At 41.2% G+C, this 24639-nt stretch overlaps 1 protein-coding gene across 5 annotated transcripts in view; it reads right to left on the reverse strand.

Moving 5' to 3' along the window:
* The window catches only part of LOC124139709 (putative extracellular sulfatase Sulf-1 homolog), a 124563-nt gene that overhangs the window by 42305 nt on the left and 57619 nt on the right, over nt 1-24639 (reverse strand). For all 5 annotated transcript variants that reach the window (XM_046506989.2, XM_046506990.2, XM_046506993.2 and 2 more), the window contains 2 exons: nt 3430-3922; nt 44-269 (listed from right to left, as the gene is read on the reverse strand). In XM_046506989.2, the coding sequence (XP_046362945.2) occupies nt 44-269; nt 3430-3850 (647 nt within the window). In that variant the 5' untranslated portion in view covers nt 3851-3922. The remainder of the gene's footprint in view (nt 1-43; nt 270-3429; nt 3923-24639) is intronic.

Consider the following 24639-nt stretch of genomic DNA (forward strand, 5'->3'; position numbering starts at 1 on the left):
AGCCTTTCAGTGCTCAAGATGAGGTACTGGCTGGATCACTCACCTGGTAGGGTAATACTGTTTGCTTTGTTTAAGGAATGTAACACTGTCATTAGCTATGAGATCTGTCAGATAGTCACTGTAATAATTATCTTGATGTTTTATTTTCCTCCCATTGAAGTTGATTGAATAATTGTAGTAGCGGGAGTTCCGAATTAGTCCGACCCATTCTCTCCAGCCTGGCGGGATGTAGGTTCCATTGTACTCATTTAAATATTTCCCAAAATAACCTGAAACAGAAACACAAGCACTGAAATCCTACTCTATCCAACGAAAACATGATACAGAGATTTAACCAGACCTGCATTGAGGACAATACTGGTAAGGCCCAAAGTCTGCAGCAAAAGTCAGTAATAATTCCCAAGTTCATGTTTATGTATAATCATCAGTAATGTTATGGCTTTGTAGAAGAGTGAGTGAGTGAATATGGTTTTACGCCGCTTTTAGCAATATTTCAGCAATATCACGGCAGGGGACACCAGAAATGGGCTTCACACATTGTACCCATGTCGGGAATCGAACCCGGGTCTTCGGCGTGACGAGCGAACGCTTTAACCATTAGGCTACCCGACCACCCCCTTTTGTAGAAGAGACTTGTGTTACACTGCAGGAGCAATAAAGAGGAAGTGGCTTTAAAGCTAAGTTTTACATTAAGGTGAGGTGAAATGGGGTTTAACGTCGCGTCCGTTTTACATTAAAGCAGTGAATGCAATGTTAAGATACAGTGTTAAAATATCTCTGTATTAAAGAAAATATAAACTTTAAAAAATCACAATTTCAAACAATGTAATGATTTTTCCAAAGTTGCCTGCTGAAGGCACTGTGTCTGGAATCCAAGATAAAGCCTGTTATAGCATAACATGGGATAGGAACACAAACTGGTTAAACCTATACTTCATCATCGTTGATCTTAGATATTGGTATTGAGGAATAAGCTGTATTCAAGTTAGGTTCATCTAAAGCCAAATTGTAAACCAGATAATAAGAAGAATTGCAAGAACCAAAAAAAATTTTAACAAATAAACTGAGGCTTCACTCTTAAAATAACCCTGCCCTCCTCCTTGCCCTAGCCCTATCTCCAGCTTCCCCCCACCCCCACACACACCAAGAAATGAAAATAGTCTATCAAATAACTACTCTGAATCTTAATCAACTTGTCTTAAAAACCAAAAAAAATAAACAGGGTTGATTGATGATCAATCGAGAAGACACAAAAATCAATGCAAATCTAATAACAAGAATATTGCATTTTTTAAATTCCTGTGAACTAAAAGGCTATTTGTTCATTTTCCTCAAAAAACTGTTTCAACAAAAATTTAAATACAAACTACAAATAGTCCCAATACATAATTTTCTGCAGCATTCAAATATCACATGATCACGAAATAGCTACTGTCAAACTCATCATCGAGGGACCTGAATGGGTATATCTACCCACAGATCCATTCATCATGGTAACATCTCAAGAAGTGTACAAATCAGTGTACAGCTGATTGCTGACAGAGAATGGAAGTGAAGGAGTATGCTACAAAATGAAGGCCATTTGGTAATGGCGGCATGTCCAGTGTCCCATGATTAGCAACAATTAGAATTGTGGGAGATCTATCTCACAGACAGGAATATAGATTATATAGAGCACAAGCAAATACTTTTGTCAAATGGTTGGTCACTATATTGGTCAGGTGGAGTTACATCTATATGCAGACAAAGCACTGTAAAGTATACAGTTAAAAGAGGTGTGAAACTCTCGTGCTTCCTGAAACATTTTCATTTCAGCATAACAGGTCTTAAACAACAAACACTTGACGACACTAACTGTACAGTTTATAGATAGAGAACTTGTGTCAGTAATCTAAGATAGATAGAGACCTTGTACCAGTGCTCTAAGACAGATAGAGACCTTGTGCCAGTGATCTAAGATAGATAGAGACCTTGTGCCTGTGATCTAGGATAGATAGAAAGAGACCTTGTGCCATTGATCTAAGATAGATAGAGACCTTGTGCCAGTGATCTAAGATAGATAGAGACCTTCTGCCTGTGATCTAAGATAGAAAGAGACCTTGTGCCAGTGATCTAAGATAGATAGAGACCTTGTGCCAGTGATCTAAGATAGATAGAGACCTTGTGCCTGTGATCTAGGATAGATAAAAAGAGACCTTGTGCCATTGATCTAAGATAGATAGAGACCTTGTGCCAGTGATCTAAGATAGATAGAAACCTTGTGCCAGTGATCTAAGATAGATAGAGACCTTCTGCCTGTGATCTAAGATAGAAAGATACCTTGTGCCAGTGATCTAAGATAGATAGAGACCTTGTGCCAGTGATCTAAGATAGATAGAGACCTTGTGCCAGTGATCTAAGATAGATAGAGACCTTGTGCCAGTGATCTAAGATAGATAGAGACCTTGTGCCAGTGATCTAAGATAGAAAGAGACCTTGTGCCAGTGATCTAAGATAGATAGAGACCTTGTGCCAGTGATCTCAGATAGATAGAGACCTTGTGCCAGTGATCTAAGATAGAGACCTTCTGCCTGTGATCTAAGATAGAAAGATACCTTGTGCCAGTGATCTAAGATAGAAAGATACCTTGTGCCAGTGATCTAAGATAGATAGAGACCTTCTGCCTGTGATCTAAGATAGAAAGATACCTTGTGCCAGTGATCTAAGATAGATAGACCTTGTGCCTGAGCTCTAAGATAGAAAGAGACCTTGTGTCAGTGCTCTAAGATAGATAGAGACCTTGTGTCAGTGATCTAAGATAGATAGAGACCTTGTGCCAGTGATCTTAGATAGAGAAATATAGAGACCTTGTGCCAGTGATCTAAGATAGATAGAGACCTTGTGCCAGTGATCTAAGATAGATAGAGACCTTGTGTCAGTGATCTAAGATAGATACAGACCTTGTGCCAGTGATCTAAGATAGATAGAGACCTGTGTCAGTGCTCTAAGATAGATAGACCTTGTGCCTGAGCTCTAAGATAGATAGAGACCTTGTGCCAGTGATCTAAGATAGATAGAGACCTTGTGCCAGTGATCTAAGATAGATAGAGACCTTGTGCCAGTGATCTAAGATAGATACAGACCTTGTGCCTGTGATCTAAGATAGAAAGAGACCTTGTGCCAGTGATCTAAGATAGATAGAGACCTTGTGCCAGTGATCTAAGATAGATAGAGACCTTGTGCCTGTGATCTAAGATAGAAAGAGACCTTGTGCCAGTGATCTAAGATAGAAAGAGACCTTGTGTCAGTGCTCTAAGATAGATAGAGACCTTGTGCCAGTAATTTATATGGACATAAACCATCGTGAGAACAAAGGGCAAGGCAAAACTTTCTATCCTGAATAAGTACTGACACTGTCATCTATTACATAAGCATGAGAAGTCTGCTTACCTGTTCTATAGCCTTTGTCATTAAGGTAGGTGGCAAACGTCCTTGTTTCATGGGTCTTTTGCCACTGTATAGAGGAACAATTGTCATTGTTTGTATACACATTATGATTGTGTGTGTACATGCCGGTCAATATAGAACTCCTTGAAGGGCAACACATGGGTGTCGATGAAAATGAATAATTAAAAAACGCTCCTTGATTTCGTATCAGCCGATTCAATTTCGGCATGACATCTAACGATCCTAATAATAGGTCCTGATCGTCTGTAAGCACAATAACTATATTAGGCTTTTCACTTTTGTTTCGCCGATGTCTTGGAGTCCTATAATATGGTTGGTTTTTTTCATGAAAGCGGTTATTGGCCTCCGCTAGTGTGTAGAACACTATGAGTGTTAGTCCAAAGTGTAGAAGATTCGCCCTCATGGTGATTGGTCAGTTGGTGTGCTCAGCAGAGGTCAAGTGATGTCTTGATATGCTGTTTTCATAGTCACAAACCTGAAACAAAACAACTATGTCTGAAATATCAAACAATAATTATCATTCTTAAAAATTCTATGAATACTATCTCTATTACATCATTGCCAATAGTTCTGTGTTTTGGCTGTCATCACAATATATGTATCTTTTATTTTCACTGTCAGCTATCCAAAATCAGGCTTTTGGATAATAGTCTTTCATCGCTAAGTCCCTTTGCACATGCCTCAGGTGGGAAGACCTCACTCCTTTCCAATAACCAAACATCAACCTGGATGCCAATCATTGGGGGAAGTAGGTGGAATTACACACAGGAGGGAAGTTAATTTTCGGAAGAATAACTTTATTTCATTCAACTGTAATTTGTATTCAAATTGTGGCTCATTTTACAATTTAATATAAAACAATTAAAATAATTTCATCTGAATAATTTGATTCAAACGAACTTAATGGTTCACTATCGATGAGCAACAAAAAGGCAATTATCCACTAATTCAGAGTCATGGATTCCTAATCAAGTACATCTGTACTCATTAACAAATTAGTCCTTCTCTGTAACTGCACCGAACAGCACAAGTGTGCATCACAAGGAGAACAGCGTGTAGAACAGCTGAATCACGTCATCTCCACCAGCGTGAAGAGAGCTCGAGGCATCATGGGAGGTGCACTGAACTGGGCTTTAACGTCACGTTCCAGATTATAGTGTGTGTGTGTGTGTGTGTGTGTGTGTGTGTGTGTGTGTGTGTGTGTGTGTGTGTGTGTGTGTGTGTGTGTGTGTCTTTGTGTGTGTCTTTGCGTGTGTCTTTGCGTGTGTCTCTGTCACACTCTGTATGTGTTAGAAGATTCTGATTAGAATTGGGCTTCATCAACAGATTGTAAGAGGCGACTAACAGGATCACATTGTCAGGTTCGCTGACTTGGTTCATGCATGTCATCATATCCCATTTGCGTTGATCGATGTTCATGATCTCAGTCACTGGACTGTCTGGTCCAGGATATCAAGAAACCTCTTTCCTAAAGCTGGAATAGCCCTAAGTACAGCGTTAAACAGAACCGAAAATGCTTTACTCCTCATGTTCTATCACTATTCCAGCCAGTTCACAGCAGGGGACACTGAGAATGAGCTCTACAAGTTGTACTGGCGATATACTTGAACATCCCCATAGGATGTTGAAAGAGATACTGCAGGCTATATGACATAAAACCCCATCTACTTACTATTAGGTTACCAAGACCTCTAACACAAAGTGCTTCCAGCAGTACAGTCTTGATAAATCTCACCCCACTTGCAGCTTTTGGTGCAAGCTTGCTTTGTGAGCGAGATCCTGTGACTGTTTCCCGAATCCACTAATCTGGAGCTTTAAGTGAGAGTTCATAATTCTGACATCTTGATGTGAATAGCGCCACATGCTAGCTGCAAGTTGTATACTCCAAAGGGACCTGAACATACACTTATTATAGGTCTGCCATAAACCACAACCCGAGAATGTCTTACATAACATTAACATCTGCCCAGAATCAGGAACAGCCTCTTAAACACATAATAAATGTACTTATTAGCATCATCGTTACTTTTTATGACAGCAAAGTGGAATCACCTGATAAATCACAGATAAACCCACACTGTTTAACACCCGGGGACCATCTCATCTCAGCAACTACCTACATCTAAGTCTTAAACGCATCAGATAATATCTAAGGAAGGGGAGCTATGTCTGCCTCCCTATTACCCCCTGCAGCACGACACCTAGATTAAATGCTTGGTCTTGCAAAAAATATAATTTTTCCTAAACTAATGTTTAGTCTTGCCAAAAATATAATTTTTACCTACACTAATGCTTAGTCTTGCCAAAAATATAATTTTTACCTAAACCAATGCTTAGTCTTGCAAAAAAAAACCATTTAAATTGAAAAGGACCCTCAATGAGATGTTGGTTTCAGAACCTGTGGAAAACCTAGACTTGCTTCATTTCAGGCAGTTTCATTACATGCAGCAAGGTCTGGGCAGAAGTGGAAATAATATGGTTCAGGAACTGTCAGATGGACCACAGAACAATGTGTCTGGAAGGGACCCCACATAGGTCTCTACTTTAGCAGAGTGAAGGATTTTGTCCAGAGAGCAGATAGAGGTCTCTACCACAGCAGTAAGTAGGATCTCCTTGTCCAGAGAGCAGATAGAGGTCTCTACCACAGCAGTAAGTAGGATCTCCTTGTCCAGAGAGCAGATAGAGGTCTCTACCACAGCAGTAAGAAGGGTCTCCTTGTCCAGAGAGCAGATGGAGGTCTCTACCACAGCAGTAAGAAAGATCTTGTCCAGAGAGCAGATAGAGGTCTCTACCACAGCAGTAAGAAGGATCTCCTTGTCCAGAGAGCAGATATAGGTCTCTACCGACAGGAGTAAGAAGGATCTCCTTGTCCAAAGAGCAGATATAGGTCTCTACCACAGCAGTAAGAAGGGTCTCCTTGTCCAGAGAGCAGATGGAGGTCTCTACCACAGCAGTAAGAAAGATCTTGTCCAGAGAGCAGATATAGGTCTCTACCACAGCAGTAAGAAGGATCTCCTTGTCCAGAGAGCAGATATAGGTCTCTACCACAGCAGTAAGAAGGATCTCCTTGTCCAGAGAGCAGATATAGGTCTCTACCACAGCAGTAAGAAGGGTGTTTTCTAAGAGGAGCCAGCCAAGTTCGGTCTGTTGTAGACATGCACAAGTCTCTATGGCTATGATTATTAGTTTAAATCATAATTCCTAGATTCTATAAATATAAATATAAACAAAATTTTCCTGTAATAGACTCGCATCCTCAAAGACTTATGTGTCGTCCGTTTATCTAGACTTGCCTATTACAAGGATAGAATTACTATACATCCACGGACTTATCATTCAGCAGAGGCTTGGATCAAGGCTAGGTATGTTGATGCTGGCTAGGTTTGGTGCCCATCTGGTGCTGTCATGACAACCATTTATTCTACATACCATCTTACAAAGCTGTCAGGAAATTTCTTTATCACAATGTTAATTGCTACCTAAATATTTGTTGTGAGACAGTCGATAAACGCATCAATTACATATATATGTTACTACACACTCCAGCCATGGAGGGCAGTGTTTATAGATTCAACATGATCATGCTGATAGGCCATTATGTCTGAGAAATGATACCTTTATTATCTGTTTAGTCACACAGTCGCCAACTGGCACTTACAAAGAAGAGGAATAGATAAAGAAGAGCAGCAAATGTCAGGTCTTACTAACTACACTAATTACACTGAAACCGTGGGAGAAATTAAGATGAAGATGGCTAGTAGAATTCAACGGTGGACACAAAATACACCCATTACAAACTGAGAATGGACAGAAATCATATGCACTGAGGCAGCAGACATTAATTACAATATTACTGCTTGAATCATCAAACCTAATTCAATTGTAACACAAGCAGGCACATTAAATATAACCGCCATTTCTCTAATGATGAAATGAAATTTAAGATTAAATCAATACAGTAAACTACGGTTATAACAAACTCAAAGAGACCTTTAAATTTAGTTCGTTATAAGCATATATTCAGAATATATACAGCAAATGACCACGACCAAGAAATAATTTTGTAATATCAGTCAGTTCATTATAAGTGTGTTTGTCATAAATGTATTTTACTGTAATTCATAACGTTCAGACTGTCTAATTCCAATTCAATAATTCAGATTCTCTTCAACAGTGGTCAACAAAGTCTCTTGGTTCATGGCTGAGACTCTGAGAATTGTTCGTATGTTAAAGCCTCCGGTACAGTTCATGATAGACTTAGGTTAATTACAACCAGTAGGTACTAAATAATTCTACTCCAAAAACAATGTATCACATACAGCTGTATTAGAAATTAACACAATCTTGCCACCATGGGCTTGTGAAAGATTCAAAAGGATTGAGGAATTAGAAATGGTAGTAGGACATTAGCTCTTCTTCCAAGCTAAATCACACAGGAAACTATACTTTTACAATCCAAGTTACCATAATTTCCAGGTTTACTTTTGTAATGCAGTTGTTGAGATTCCCACATGGTGATGTACTGAAACAGTGAGTTGGGCTTAGGCTGCTATAAACAAATTGCAAGATGCACTGTTCAACTGTTAATTGAGCAGCATAACAGCTTCTTGGAGAAGGAAAGTTAACAGTGATTCAGGTCATAAATGTTTACCACTTTTGTAAAACCAACGAGCACAGATGTGGTGCTGACAAACACCAGGACATAATCTAGGGTTAGAACCAATGACCAGCTGATCCTGGCTTGTCAACAGGTTCCATCATCCACCATCAGGTTCCATCACCCACCAACAGGTTCCATCACCCACCAACAGGTTCCATCACCCACCAACAGGTTCCATCATCCACCAACAGGTTCCATCACCCACCAACAGGTTCCAATCACCCACCGGGAGGTTCAATCATCCACCATCAGGTTCCATCACCCACCAACAGGTTCCATCACCCACCAACAGGTTCCATCATCCACCAACAGGTTCCATCACCCACCAACAGGTTCCATCACCCACCAACAGGTTCCATCATCCACCAACAGGTTCCATCATCCACCAACAGGTTCCATCACCCACCAACAGGTTCAATCATCCACCAACAGGTTCCATCATCCACCAACAGGTTCAATCACCCACCAACAGGTTCCATAACCAACCAACAGGTTCTACAACCAACCAACCGGTTCCATAACCAACCAACAGGTTCCATCCCTCACCAACAGGTTCTACAACCAACCAACAGGTTCCATAACCAACCAACAGGTTCCATCCCCCACCAACAGGTTCTACAACCAACCAACAGGTTCCATCATGCACCAACAGGTTCTACAACCAACCAACAGGTTCCAAAACGAACCAACAGGTTCTACAACCAACCAACAGGTTCCATCATGCACCAATAGGTTCTACAACCAACCAACAGGTTCCATCACCCACCAACAGGTTCTACAACCAACCAATAAGTTCCATCATGCACCAACAGGTTCTACAACCAACCAAGAGGTTCTACAACCAACCAACAGGTTCCATCCCCCACCAACAGGTTCTACAACCAACCAACAGGTTCCATCATGCACCAACAGGTTCTACAACCAACCAACAGGTTCCAAAACGAACCAACAGGTTCTACAACCAACCAACAGGTTCCATCATGCACCAATAGGTTCTACAACCAACCAACAGGTTCCATCACCCACCAACAGGTTCTACAACCAACCAATAAGTTCCATCATGCACCAACAGGTTCTACAACCAACCAAGAGGTTCTACAACCAACCAACAGGTTCCATCATGCACCAACAGGTTCTACAACCAACCAACAGGTTCCATCACCCACCAACAGGTTCTACAACCAACCAACAGGTTCCATCACCCACCAACAGGTTCTACAACCAACCAACAGGTTCCATCACCCACCAACAGGTTCTACAACCAACCAACAGGTTCCATCACCCACTAACAGGTTCTACAACCAACCAACAGGTTCCATAACCAACCAACAAGTTCCAAAACCAACCAATAAGTTCCATCACCAACCAACCTTATATCCATCCAACAACAGACTCTATTAATCCATCAACACGTTATATAACCTACCAAGGGTTTATATAAGTGATGGTGCAGTTCAATAAAATACCTACAGCATACTTTTCACTAAGTGCTCAACTTGAACGTTTTGTCGTCATCTATCTTCATAATCTGGAAAACAGTCTCTGTCACTCAATGTGAAAAAGACCACTATATTCAATATTAGGATGCCCGAAAGCAGGATACTACACATCAATACATTATATATCATGATATATAAAGACACTGAATATCATTTCACAAATCAGGACATCGTATATCATTTCACACATCAGGACATCATATATCATTTCACACATCAGGACATCGTATATCATGATATAACACATCATCACATCATATACAGGGTTTCAAGTTCGCTGTATTAGGGTGTCAACAACACAGTCAAAATTCAAATGGTTGAAGTGGGTGGAATAGCCAAGTGGTAAAAGTGTTCGCTTGTTACACTGAAGACCCAGGTTTGATTCCCCACATGGGTACAATGTGTGAAGCCCATTTCTGGTGTCCCTTGCCTGTGATATTGCTTGAAAATTCCTAAAAGCTTCTAAAAATTATACTCACTCACTCTATCTAATGGCAACATGAGGTAACTAAACTGGATCAGGTTAATTGGTAGATGGCACGTCATTATGCTGCAACAATGTGGTCTGTTGCTCATATTATCAATCACTGATTTGTATGGCCCATATCTGACTATTTACAGGCTGTCATACTATAGCTGGTATACTGCCGACTTCAATGTAAAACAACAAACAATAAAAAGAAACTGCCAAAGAATTGCTCAAACTATTTTTTAACTGCAATCAAATTCCCCCAAACATAGACATCCTTAAGTCTCCCAACAGAAAGGCAGTTGTCGGTTTCATTTCTCATAAAAATTGTACACTTCAGTTGACAAGCAACTATTTCAGTAAAATAATTACCCCCTAAATTACACTTCACCCGGGATCAATGTCACAGCTCTAAGTCCACATGGAGCAGAATGTCTCCAGAAAGTACAAAGCAGATTGGAAATAGAGCCATGAAAGACCATCATTTTAAAGAGAAGGGATATATGTCTCTCCACTTCTGTTAGAAACATTTTTTCACTGTAAAAAAATCAAGAAGATCAAATTAAGCACACCAACTACAACCAGCATCAAAAACACAAAAGAGACCAGGCATAAAAACTAATCTGATCATAGACCTGCTGAAATACGAGACAAAAACCAACCAATGGCTGCCGAAATCTCACGAGATCACCATGAGATAAAAAGAAATAAAATGGAAGATATATGTTCGCAAGTAAGGGGGAAAAGTCACAAAAAGCCAGGCCAGAAAAACAGGAGAGAATTATAACCATCCCCCTAAACCTATCCCTGGAACAGATGGGCAAACACTTGGTAAATACCTGCAGAGTAATAGTAAATAAGCCTTACATTTCACAGGGAGACAGGCTCAGTCAACACACTGAGAGCTCTCTTGATAACTTGCAGAGTGATGAATGAATGAAGGGTCTTCCAAATAAATAAGGGTAGGGGATATAGGCACTGCAGTTTGAGGTGTTCTTGTGGTCTGGGAGGCTGCAGAGGGCTTAGATTACTTACCAATTGTTGTACAAACTTCTTCTCTGTGTTCAAATAGACAATGGGGAAGCCGGCCTGGTGAGGCTGTAAGTTCATGTTATGTATATAACAGAATGATGTGTGGCAACAACTGCTCTCTTCCACAGTTCATGACATCTGTATTCTGTATTATGCACTCTGTTTAACCTTTTGCTCATTTCAATGTTAATACAATCTTTCATGCTCTTGAAAAAGGTTTCAGAGCTATGATTTTTCGCATTCCTAATGTGCACCTATGATTTAGTAAGTGCTATGATATAGCTGTACAACTGATAACTGCTGGCGGCTGTGATATAGCTGTACTACTAGCTGGGTGCTGTGATATAGCTGTACAACTGATAACTGCTGGCGGCTGTGATATAGCTGTACTACTAGCTGGGTGCTGTGATATAGCTGTACAACTGATAACTGCTGGCGGCTGTGATATAGCTGTACAACTGATAATTGCTGGGTGCTGTGATATAGCTGTACTACTAACTGAGGTGCTGTGATATAGCTGTACAACTGATAACTGCTGGCGGCTGTGATATAGCTGTACAACTGATAACTGCTGGGTGCTGTGATATAGCTGTACTACTAACTGAGGTGCTGTGATATAGCTGTACAACTGATAACTGCTGGGTGCTGTGATATAGCTGTACAACTGAAAACTGCTGGTGGCTGTGATATAGCTGTACTACTAGCTGGGTGCTATGATATAGCTGTACAACTGATAACTGCTGGGTGCTGTGATATAACTGTATGGCTGATAACTGCTGGGTGCTGAGATATAGCTGTACGACTGATAACTGCTGGGTGCTGTGATATAACTGTACTACTGATAACTGCTGGGTGCTGTGATATAACTGTATGGCTGATAACTGTTGGGTGCTGTGATATAGCTGTACGACTGATAACTGCTGGGTGCTGTGATATAGCTGTACTACTGATAACTGCTGGGTGCTGTGATATAACTGTAATATTGATAACTGCTGGGTGCTGTGATATAACTGTACTACTGATAACTGCTAGGTGCTGTGATATAGCTGTACTACTGATAACTGCTGGGTGCTGTGATATAACTGTAATATTGATAACTGCTGGGTGCTGATATAACTGTACTATGGATATCCGCAGGCAGCCATGATATAACTGTATATAATTGCTGGCTAAAGTGTAAAACCAGTTTCACCTAAAACTACGTATCAATATCATGATACTGAAAACCTTTTCTTTGCACCAACCCTTTCTTCAAGTCTGCAGATGTACAAACATTGGCAGTTTTCCTTACACAAGATTAACATCATGCTTTATATACTTGACCTTGTTAATTAAGTTCAAACAAAAAATCCTCAATATAAGACGTTGTATCAAGAAGGAAGATGAAACTGGCATAGAATTAGCAAGGTAAAAGAGACATGGCAAAGATCTAGGAAGGTGATCAAGGGGGGAAAATGCCATTGATTATCAGTAGAGTGCAAAATCTAATAAATCACCATCATAGCTAACTTTCTTACAAAGCAGGAAATAAATATCTAATAGAAGTTACTCAGCCATTCTGTAACTGATTACATAACAACAAAGGAGAAACTTTAAACATGTCTGCATCAATAATTCCAATGGTTGTATTTCAACTTGTTCATCAATTTAGTGATTAGTGCTTCAGTACTGTTACAAATGCAGAAACAGCTTTCAGAAATGGGCAAAACACGGATTAGAATCAAGGGAAGTGAGGGATTCAAACCCATTGTCACCTGATCCTTGCAGAGCAATGGAATGCATCTCTGCACAGGTGCCCCCTATGTCCCCTATGTTCAGCTGTAGCAGTGTATGAGATGCCAGGCTTCCATACATTTGGCTGTACAAGCACATTGGGTGAGTGAGTGAGTTGGGTTTAACGCTGCTTTTAACAGTATTCCAGTTATATCACCGCGAGACTGAGTATTGTGATATAACTGGAATACTGATAACTGGCTTAATGTGGGAGGATAGGCCGGAGTGATGCAGACGTTTACCACTTCGATGCAACCCACGAGCAGGGCTGACAAACCTAGAAACATAATCGGGATGAACCGTGATTCGATCCTACAATCATAGGTTTCTGGCATGCCCAAGGGATGCAACACTGCACAGCAAACCGCGGCGCCTTAGACGACTGGGCCACCAGTGCCCCCATAAGCACATGGAGAGATGGATCGAGCACATGAGATGCCAGGCTTCCATGATCAGAACTGAGAAACTGACATCCAACACAAAAAGACATTTTAATCAACTTAAAAGGATCTTACGAATTCACCTCACGAAAACTTCAATTATTAAGACGAGCAAGTCTAAAAATTCCATTATGGGCTACAATCAAGTGGAAAAATCCTTTACGCAGTATTTCACCACGTTGCTTTACTTGTTTCCATTAGTTTTTATCTTCGTAAAGAAAACAGCTATCGTTTCCATATGACATGAATAAGTTTGATCACAAGGAATTATTTCAGTAACTGGTCAAGCAGCAAAAGTAACAACATTATTAGGAAGATTGGGTCGTAAACTTTCTGAATGTCTCCACCATGAAACAAACATCCCAAACAAAATACCCTTCTTAAATTGGTCAAGAGAATTTACTCTTCATTTTGGCATTTCAATACATCACGGCATCGATTGTATGCTTTCAGTCATCAGTAATAAACCTGTTAGTTCTTCACTGAAAGAGGAAATCAGGTGAGGATTTGGATACTACCCTGTACTCTACTGCAGAAATCAGATGAGGATGTGGATACTACCCTGTACCCTACTGAGGAAATCAGATGAGGATGTGGATACTACCCTGTACTCTACTGCAGAATTCAGATGAGGATGTGGATACTACCCTGTACCCTACTGAGGAAATCAGATGAGGATGTGGATACTACCCTGTACTCTACTGCAGAAATCAGACGAGGATGTGGATACTACCCTGTACCCTACTGAGGAAATCAGATGAGGATGTGGATACTACCCTGTACTCTACTGCAGAAATCAGATGAGGATGTGGATACTACCCTGTACCCTACTGAGGAAATCAGATGAGGATGTGGATACTACCCTGTACCCTACTGCAGAAATCAGACGAGGATGTGGATACTACCCTGTACCCTACTGAGGAAATCAGATGAGGATGTGGATACTACCCTGTACTCTACTGCAGAAATCAGATGAGGATGTGGATACTACCCTGTACCCTACTGAGGAAATCAGATGAGGATGTGGATACTACCCTGTACCCTACTGAGGAAATCAGACGAGGATGTGGATACTACCCTGTACTGTACTGAGGAAATCAGACGAGGATGTGGAGACTACCCTGTACTGTACTGAGGAAATCAGATGAGGATGTGGAGACTACCCTGTACTGTACTGAGGAAATCAGACGAGGATGTGGATACTACCCTGTACTGTACTGAGGAAATCAGACGAGGATGTGGATACTACCCTGTACCCTACTGAGGAAATCAGATGAGGATGTGGATACTACCCTGTACTCTACTGCAGAAATCAGATGAGGATGTGGATACTACCCTGTACCCTACTGAGGAAATCAGATGAGGATGTGGATACTACCCTGTACCCTACTGAGGAAATCAGACGAGGATGTGGATACTACCCTGTACTGTACTGAGGAAATCAGACGAGGATGTGGAGACTACCCTGTACTGTACTGAGGAAATCAGATGAGGATTGGATACTACCCTGTACTGTACTGAGGAAATCAGACGAGGATGTGGATACTACCCTGTACTGTACTGAGGAAATCAGATGAGGATGTGGATACTACCCTGTACTCTACTGCAGAAATCAGATGAGGATGTGGATACTACCCTGTACCCTACTGAGGAAATCAGATGAGGATGTGGATACTACCCTGTACCCTACTGAGGAAATCAGACGAGGATGTGGATACTACCCTGTACTGTACTGAGGAAATCAGACGAGGATGTGGAGACTACCCTGTACCCTACTGAGGAAATCAGATGAGGATTGGATACTACCCTGTACTGTACTGAGGAAATCAGACGAGGATGTGGATACTACCCTGTACTGTACTGAGGAAATCAGATGAGGATGTGGATACTACCCTGTACTGTACTGAGGAAATCAGATGAGGATTGGATACTACCCTGTACTGTACTGAGGAAATCAGACGAGGATGTGGATACTACCCTGTACTGTACTGAGGAAATCAGACGAGGATGTGGAGACTACCCTGTACTGTACTGAGGAAATCAGATGAGGATTGGATACTACCCTGTACTGTACTGAGGAAATCAGACGAGGATGTGGATACTACCCTGTACTGTACTGAGGAAATCAGATGAGGATGTGGATACTACCCTGTACTCTACTGCAGAAATCAGATGAGGATGTGGATACTACCCTGTACCCTACTGAGGAAATCAGATGAGGATGTGGATACTACCCTGTACCCTACTGAGGAAATCAGACGAGGATGTGGATACTACCCTGTACTGTACTGAGGAAATCAGACGAGGATGTGGAGACTACCCTGTACCCTACTGAGGAAATCAGATGAGGATTGGATACTACCCTGTACTGTACTGAGGAAATCAGACGAGGATGTGGATACTACCCTGTACTGTACTGCAGAAATCAGATGAGGATGTGGATACTACCCTGTACTGTACTGAGGAAATCAGATGAGGATTGGATACTACCCTGTACTGTACTGAGGAAATCAGACGAGGATGTGGATACTACCCTGTACTGTACTGAGGAAATCAGACGAGGATGTGGATACTACCCTGTACTGTACTGAGGAAATCAGATGAGGATTGGATACTACCCTGTACCCTACTGAGGAAATCAGACGAGGATGTGGATACTACCCTGTACTGTACTGAGGAAATCAGATGAGGATTGGATACTACCCTGTACTGTACTGAGGAAATCAGACGAGGATGTGGATACTACCCTGTACTGTACTGAGGAAATCAGATGAGGATGTGGATACTACCCTGTACTGTACTGAGGAAATCAGATGAGGATTGGATACTACCCTGTACTGTACTGAGGAAATCAGACGAGGATGTGGATACTACCCTGTACTGTACTGAGGAAATCAGACGAGGATGTGGATACTACCCTGTACTGTACTGAGGAAATCAGATGAGGATTGGATACTACCCTGTACCCTACTGAGGAAATCAGACGAGGATGTGGATACTACCCTGTACTGTACTGAGGAAATCAGACGAGGATGTGGATACTACCCTGTACCCTACTGAGGAAATCAGATGAGGATGTGGATACTACCCTGTACCCTACTGAGGAAATCAGACGAGGATGTGGATACTACCCTGTACGCTACTGAGGAAATCAAACGAGGATGTCACTCACTCCACTGCACTGAACAAAGCAGGTTCAGACACTCTCCTGAGTTTCCTCAGCACCAAGGTAATCTGATGAGTATGTGGACACTCCCGCACAGAGGTTACTAAGTCTGACAAGGATGTGAATCAACCTGACATCATTCATACCAACATCAAAATATCAACTTGACATCATTAGTACCAACATCGAAATATCAACCTGACATCATTCATACCAACATCGAAATATCAACCCACTATCATTCATACCAACATTGACATGATATAAGTTAGTCTAAGTGAGTGAGTTTGGTTTTACGCCGCTTTTAGCAATATTCCAGCATTGGGGGACACCAGAAATGGGCTTCACACATTGTACCCATGTCGGGAATCGAACCTGGGTCTTCAGCGTGACGAGCAAATGCTTTAACCACTAGGCTACCAAACCCAAGTTTGTCTAAGAATACACAGGTTGTGATGAGATGTCGGTGAGATGTCAGTGAGATGTCGGTGAGATGTCAGTGAGATGTTGGTGAGTGATGGCGAGTAAACATCTCTTTAAGTGACTGAGTGAGTTAAAATTTAACATCCTATCGCAATTATTTCAGCCATAAAGTGATGAAAACAAGTTTTTAATACATGTGCATTATAAATACAAAGTCAGATCTAAAAACAAATTTGTCAAACATCTCCTTAAACATCCATCATGGTTTGTAACGCCAAATGGATTCTATATGTGCATATGATGGGAGAATACATATCAATGATCAACATGGACGCATAAGTGCTGGTCAGTGTGCAGATGATCTGAAAATCTAAGTGCTGCCCTGCTGATTCTACTGTTTAGAAGTACACACAAAACTCTTCCAAGTGAGGGAGATAGATGAACGCATGATCAAGACACAGAAACTGATTTGAAGATCTCAAACACACCTTCTTGGCAAAGCTCAGCATATGGCAACTATCTAATCCTGTAGCTGCACCTCAAAAACATTCCAAATGTTTGACAGAACTTGAAACTGTAAAAAGTTAATTAATCCAAATTTCCTATGAGGCAGGGCAGTTAAGTTAGACATGAAAACAGAACCGATCTTGTTTATGCTTCACTCGTAGCCAACTTAGTTACCTGATCCAAGTCTCCTCGTTTCCCACGGCTAGACACACCTGTCAATCACTTGTCAATCAAACACAGAAAGCTGCAACTGGGACCTGTCATTAACGCTTTACATTATTTATGTGGCTACATTCAATTAGCACAGATCAGGCCATCGCCAACTTAATTTTAGCATTTAACCAGCACACTTCTTTCGTAAAGGTAAAGAAATTAGGAGCTAATCTGCTTAATTCTAATTAGTCTTGTGAGCTCAAATAAAGATTGTTAGTTTTAGGGAAATTATTACATTCAATTACAGCGTGTGAGAAGAGCAGCACAGCTTTGCTTCACCATGTTCTGCACTACAGATAGGCAAACAAAAACAAGTGTGTTTCAGGTACCAGGACCTTAAATGTAGGCATCGAGCACTCATTCCAAGCCCTGCTTTATAATCCCACAATGAGTCTTGCATTTTGGTGCAATTGTTTAGAGTCTCTGGGTTTTCTACATACAAGTCCAAATTGGTAGCTATAACATTGTTGTCATGTGAAGGAAGGGTTCCTCTATTAGACGCCTGGCCTCTAATAGACACTGGGACTCTAATAGACGCCGGCCTCTAATAGAAGCCGGGTCAATTGTTCAGTGCAAAAAATAGAAGCCGGGCCTCTAATAGACGCCGGGTCGATCAATTGATACAATTAATTATCCCTTTTTGGGACCTAAATTACATAATGAGGACTCCCTTTCTCTTCCGGTAACTCCACGTGTGTCGGAAAACGGTCCTCGATCCGATACATTCGGGACATTCATGGTCATAGTGAAATGGGGGTATTAATAGACGCCGGGCCTCCAATAGACGCCGGGCCCTTAATTGACGCCGGGTCAAAGGCTTGACCGAAATAAATAGAAGCCCGGGTGTCTAATAGAGGAAATATGGTATGCTATTGTGACATACTCACCAGGTCTTGTGTTGCTTTATATCTCCTTTGCATGGGTTTTGATGGCTTCCTTACTTATAATAGAGTGGTACATATGGGAAAATAGTTTATTACATATTTTCAGTATAATTGAGTGAGTGAGTTTGGTTTAACGCCGCTTTTAACAGTATTGCAGTTATATCACAGCGTGTCAGCTTAATGTGGGAGGAAAGCCGGAAGTGATGCAGGCCTCAGAAGTTTACCACTTCCGTGAAACCCACGAGCATGGGTATGGTGCTGACAAACCTAGAAACATAATCAGGGAGAACTGGGATTCGAACCCACAATCAATGGTTTCTGGTGTGCCCAAGGGACGCAACTCTGCACAGCGCATTGTGGCGCCTTAGACGACTGGGCCACCTGTGCCCCCTTTTCAGTATAAGTCTGATGAGTTGCCTCAGTGAGTTTACATAATAACTGGTTACATATTTAGTTGAGATTGTTCCCTGCAACAGGAATGCTTTTTAAGCACTTGTATGATGTATACTGTTTTGACCCAGATTTGTTGTTGTGTCGTTTTGAACCCGGACAAGGAAAACATTGGCATACTATTTAAACACACAGAAAAGTCTTCTTGGGGATATCTGGTAGGAGTGGGCGGCCATGTTGTTAAATGCTGTAAACCGATCAAGGATACCGGTACATTTATGACATGACCATGTTGAGGGTACATATACATATTGTCTGGGTAGAAACAATACGGTAACAAAATTCTGTGTACAACTCGATAAATCGATTTGTACTCAGGTACATTGTGAGAGAGTGACCCTATCAGCAGCCCTGGTATATATAACTGGTCAACATCGACCACCTGCTTCACTATGAGCTGTCCTTCCATATTATTTTCACAAAGTCATAAACTTATTACTGTTGAAAGTGGCTTTAACCAAATTAACTCACTTGCTCTTTAAAATAGAGGCAAAATCATAAAACTGCACACATACTGTCATTCCAGTTTTGCTAATGTCTATAGCTTACAATGTCTGCTACAATATAGTAATTAGCCTCACATCATAAACATTTATTTCATCCTTTAAACAAGACTTCATGAATGATGCAGTCTTAATGTGATCCCGACAATGTGGGAGTCCATCTGCCAATTGATGATGACTATGCTCTCTACCACCCAGAAGTTGGGCCATACAGCCCTCAACAAGGATAATCAGCTGGAGTTTGTTACTTGGGTGTACTTCCTGTGAGAGTTTACAGAGCTGTGAGAGTTTCCTCGTGGTGTCAGGGCGGGTGTACACTGACACTCCTCATCTGTACAGCAGGAGTCCATCGGTCTCCCAGGCCACAGAGAAGAAATAAGATTGAATCCAACTCAAGTCTGTAATGATTTGGCAAGTCTTTATAGCCACTAGCTCTAGATATTAAGCATTGTTCTGGGCTCCATTTGGAACTACTTATTTTGTAGATACATATTTTTAAATAAGATAACGTTACTCTGGAACTTAACATGCCAAATGTTAGTCCAGTAGAGCAGTGGAACCCTTAGTCCTGCACCATGACCGTGGAATATATTTATTTTATGAAAAAAACATAATCTAGAAATGAATACAAAAGCAAGTCTAGCCAGCTCAAGCTAGCTCTATTCCACAATCAGCATAGGGAATTTTTATTTCATTTTTAGAGTCAAGAAGGATATTGTGTAATATAAGATTTCAGAGACTAAATGTTAGTCTATGGAACCCTCAGAACGCTACCAACACGGAGGCTGCTGGTTTTATACACAACCTTCGCCTTCCTCCAAGGCTGCACTGAAGGAAAAACCCTTCTCATCTCACTGTGTCCCAATAATCAGCCAGTCTACATAGGCCAACTGTCATGAGGATGCAAATCTTTCATAGAAACAAAACAATTTACTGTTAATTTCCTATGAAATAACAATTGTCTTTGTGACTTACATGCAAATCAAACAACTCTGGAACAACCTGTTTCACATTAGGTTTTCTCAAGACTTTCATACAACAAGCACTTGGAGGAATTACAATAATACGTAACAAAAATCAAAACATACAAAATAAGTATAAAACAAAGCCTTGTTTCATATAAATTTAGTACTCAAAAGAAGTTGAAGAACACCCGATTCTTTAACTTCTTTTGACTTTGAGTAGCATATTTTCAATTGAAAGTGAAATAAACCCCATTTATCCATGAATCACATTCAATACAAATAAATGCTTATGGGGAGAGATACTACTGTTTGGCCCCCGCCGTGATATTGCTGGAATATTGCTGAAAGCAGCATAAAACCATACTTACTAACTCACTATTGTTTGGTGTCTAAGCTTAAAGACAATGCACACCTACTTTGTCCAGTACAGTGATCACCTCAGGATCAGGTCACATGGACACATGGGCAAGTCAAGCACCTGTTCTTTACTCACATATGAAATTATGTAAACTTTCACTTTGCTTTAGATACGAGTTAAAAACAGATTCAGTATTGTAAGATATAAACATCTACTTAAACATAAGCTAATACCATTGTTAATTGTCCATTGGGTGATCAGCCAAGCAATATCTGACACATTATGACTGATAACTCCTTTTAGGAGCCAGTATTGATTATACATGTAGGTACTGACCTGTTGGATAATCTTGTGGCCACCTCATGTTTTACAGATGATATTGTGGAATGAGAACATACTCATCCCCAGCTGACAAACGTGATCCTTATTTCAGACCCTGTTCATCCAGTCAACACTATTTCACCAATATGTCCACGATAAACTCAAGTCTCACCTCACAGACATTGTTTCAGATGGAAGTTTACAAGCGTATTTTGCGAAGACTTCCCCATCAAGACCTCTCCCTTTCAACCTGCATACAGTGTCACTGATGAAGCCATCACCTTCAGCTAAGTGTCTGTGTCCTGCTGTCAATCAGGATTATTCTCAGACTCTGAAGTTGGTATTCCACTTAACTTAACCAAGAAATTCTATTAGAATCTAAGCAGCGCACAAATAGAGTAATTAATTCATCCCTGACTCTTGATGCTGACACATCATGCTGCCTGCACTGTGCATGTTTAATTCTAGCTATGGAGGGTCAGTGAACCCATCTTGTCACACCCAGGTCAAGGGGGGGATATGAAGAGATTGCCTCTTGATACAGAGATTACTGCAACTAGAAACAGGCTGGCAGGGTCTGTCAGTACACAGTCAGCTTCCTCTCACCAGCACAAGGAGGAACTTGATGAATGAACAATACAATATGACTTGTTCCAGAACTATCCAGAACTATCCTGCTGGCATGGACTTCAACCGTGCTGTGCTGTTCAAGGGTTTCATCCACTACTTGCATGTAAGTGAGTGAATGAGTTTAATGTGGCACACATCACATCACAGCAGGAGAAACCAATAAATGGCTTCATGACAGTGTACTACTGTGACCATGTGAGGAATTGAACCAGGCCTTCTTTGTGGCGTGCTTCTTTTGTATGCTTTACTCAAAAGAAGTTAAGGATCACCCGATTTTTTCATATTTCTATATTTATCCATAGTTAATGACAGATCAACTATAGTAATGTGTGAACGAATCGGATGGTACTTAACTTATTTTGTGTTGTATATTAAACTTACATTAGGTGGCAATTTCCACAAGGCTACCCGACCGCCCCGAGTGAGTGAGTGAGTGAGTGAGTGAGTGAGTTGGTTTTGTAGCTGCTTAGAGGAAAGGTGAGGTGAAATAGGGTTTAACCTTGCGTTCAAGATTATTGCACTTATATAGCAACTTGCATGCACGTGTGTGTGTGGCTGCTTGAATTAGTCATGACTGATGCTGATTCATAGTGCAAGCACACTGAGATACCATGCCGCAGTTTAACATGAATACTCAACCCAGACACAGTAGCCGACGAGTCCTAAATATTTTAACCCCTTAATGCCGAGCACCAGACAAGGTAACAACAAGTACCATCTTTTAATGTCTTTTAATGTAATGTCATTTAATGTATGATGCGGCCGGGGATCAAACCCCGGACCTTCCGCTCTCCAGGGGACACTCTACCACTGGACCACGGAGGCGGTCGACAAACCTAGAAACACAATCAGGGTAAACCAGATTTCGAACCCACCATCATAGGGCACCCTTGACGTGCCCCCATGAAGAATGAATTGTTTTCTGCCAAAATCTAATTATGTTTTTCACAAACTAAAATTTGATTGTTGGATATAGCTCAGAGAAGTTGAATCTGATCATAGTATACAAAAATACGAGTCTACATGAATTTAGAGAGAGTGAATGAGAGAGTGAATGAGAGAGTGAATTGTTCAACTTAGCAGTGAGCAATATTCCAGCTATAACATAGAGGCTTGTAAATAATCTTGGACCAGACAATCCAGTGATTGAAAGCAGGGGGAACCATCCACATCATCAGGGTAGGATATTAAACACAAAGCCATGGAGTAGCCCGTCCACAGCGTACACCGTTTAGTTGGATTGTTTGACAAGCTTGAGGTGAAGAGGACCTAAACTGATGCGAAATCACGACAGTGAACGTGAATTTTGACATCGGGTGGGTGATTTACCTGTCTCAAACACACAGAAGCTTCAGCCATTGTCACTGTCTATATATCACTGTGATCATCTTAGCCTTCAACTACCATAAGCCTATGTTAAAGTACAGGAGCTACACTCATCTTAGCACTAAGATCGCTTTGTGGAACAGGGCCCTGGTGGTGGAGGTTGGTGGAGAGAGCATGAACGGGGAAGGAATTGGCTGTTCATGTACACACCAGCTACAACTTGTAAACACATCAGTCACACTTGAGTTGCCCTTGAACTGCCTGGTAACTAACTCCTTTGCATCCCACTCCTAATCACCAAGCTGTCCATTCCATCCATCACTGAGTGTCAGTCAATGAGAACACTGAGGAACCCTGTTAATATGGATGGTACAGTTCCAATTGAAATCAAGAAATTTCAAACTTAGTTTTGACATATTTTTTGCTTAACGAATCCTGGGTACATTGCAATACTGCATGAATTACAATCCCAATAGTAATCACCTTGAAAATGGGAATTCCAGATTAGCAGGGTCTGGACTATCAAGGTTACATTGTAAACTGTAGTGCATCAGCATCACTGTGGGGGATGACAAAGTATAATTCCAAATAAATCTGTTCTCAACTACACTCTCACGCATGCATGCACGCATGCACGCACGTACACAAACTCACACCTACCTTTGTCTGATGTCAGTAAATGTTGCACTGTGTCACATTTGCAAGGACAGTACTGGGTGTTCATGGTGAGAGACCCTACCTATGGTGTCCTGTTTTTCAGGTTGCATGACATCACTTTATGGCCTAGCCAAAAAAAGTAAAGAGAAGCACTCCTAGTTCTACAGGTCACATCACAACTGATCCTGGACTTTTTATTACTGCATAATTATACATTCACTTCACTGCGTATGTTCCGCTACTTTCAGGGTACAGTAAGTACTGGAAATGCAGGTGCCTTCATGCACTAACTGGGTACCATCTCTGTCCTTACCACTCTTTCCACCTAACTTCTATTGTATTCAAACAAATTTATGTCGGGTATACGAGGGGTGTTCATTAAAGATTTCCCCTGACCCACTTCCGATGGACCTAGTGGAATGAAACTTGGCATAGGTATTAGTCTTTCTCCACATAGGAACCACCAAGAGTTACACACTTCTCCCATCGTTTTATGCAACTATGGAGACCTCGCTTGTAAAAGCCCTCATTTTGCGTCTCAAACCAGGACTTGACTTCAGAAATCAGTGTTTCATCATCTGTGAAACGTTTTCCCTTTAAAAATGACTTCATGGTTGGAAAGAGGTGGAAGTCAGATGGTGCAAGGTCAGGAGAGTAAGGAGGATGTGGAAGGATTTCATAGCCACAGGACCGCGCTTCTGTCTGGGCAACATGAGAGTTGTGTACTGGAGCATTGTCTTGCAGGAGACGGACACCCTTGGTCAGCATGCCGCGCCTCTTAAGCTTGATAGCGTCCCGCAATTCCTGCAGCAGGGAAGCATAATAAGCTCCTGTATTTGTGATACCCTTTGCCAAGAAAGCCATCATCACTACTCCTTGCTGGTCCCAAAACACCGTGAGCATGACCTTGCCTGCA

This window comes from Haliotis rufescens, unplaced genomic scaffold, assembly GCF_023055435.1.
Source record: "Haliotis rufescens isolate VD_foot unplaced genomic scaffold, xgHalRufe1.0.p SCAF_1, whole genome shotgun sequence".
Lineage (NCBI taxonomy): Eukaryota > Metazoa > Mollusca > Gastropoda > Lepetellida > Haliotidae > Haliotis > Haliotis rufescens.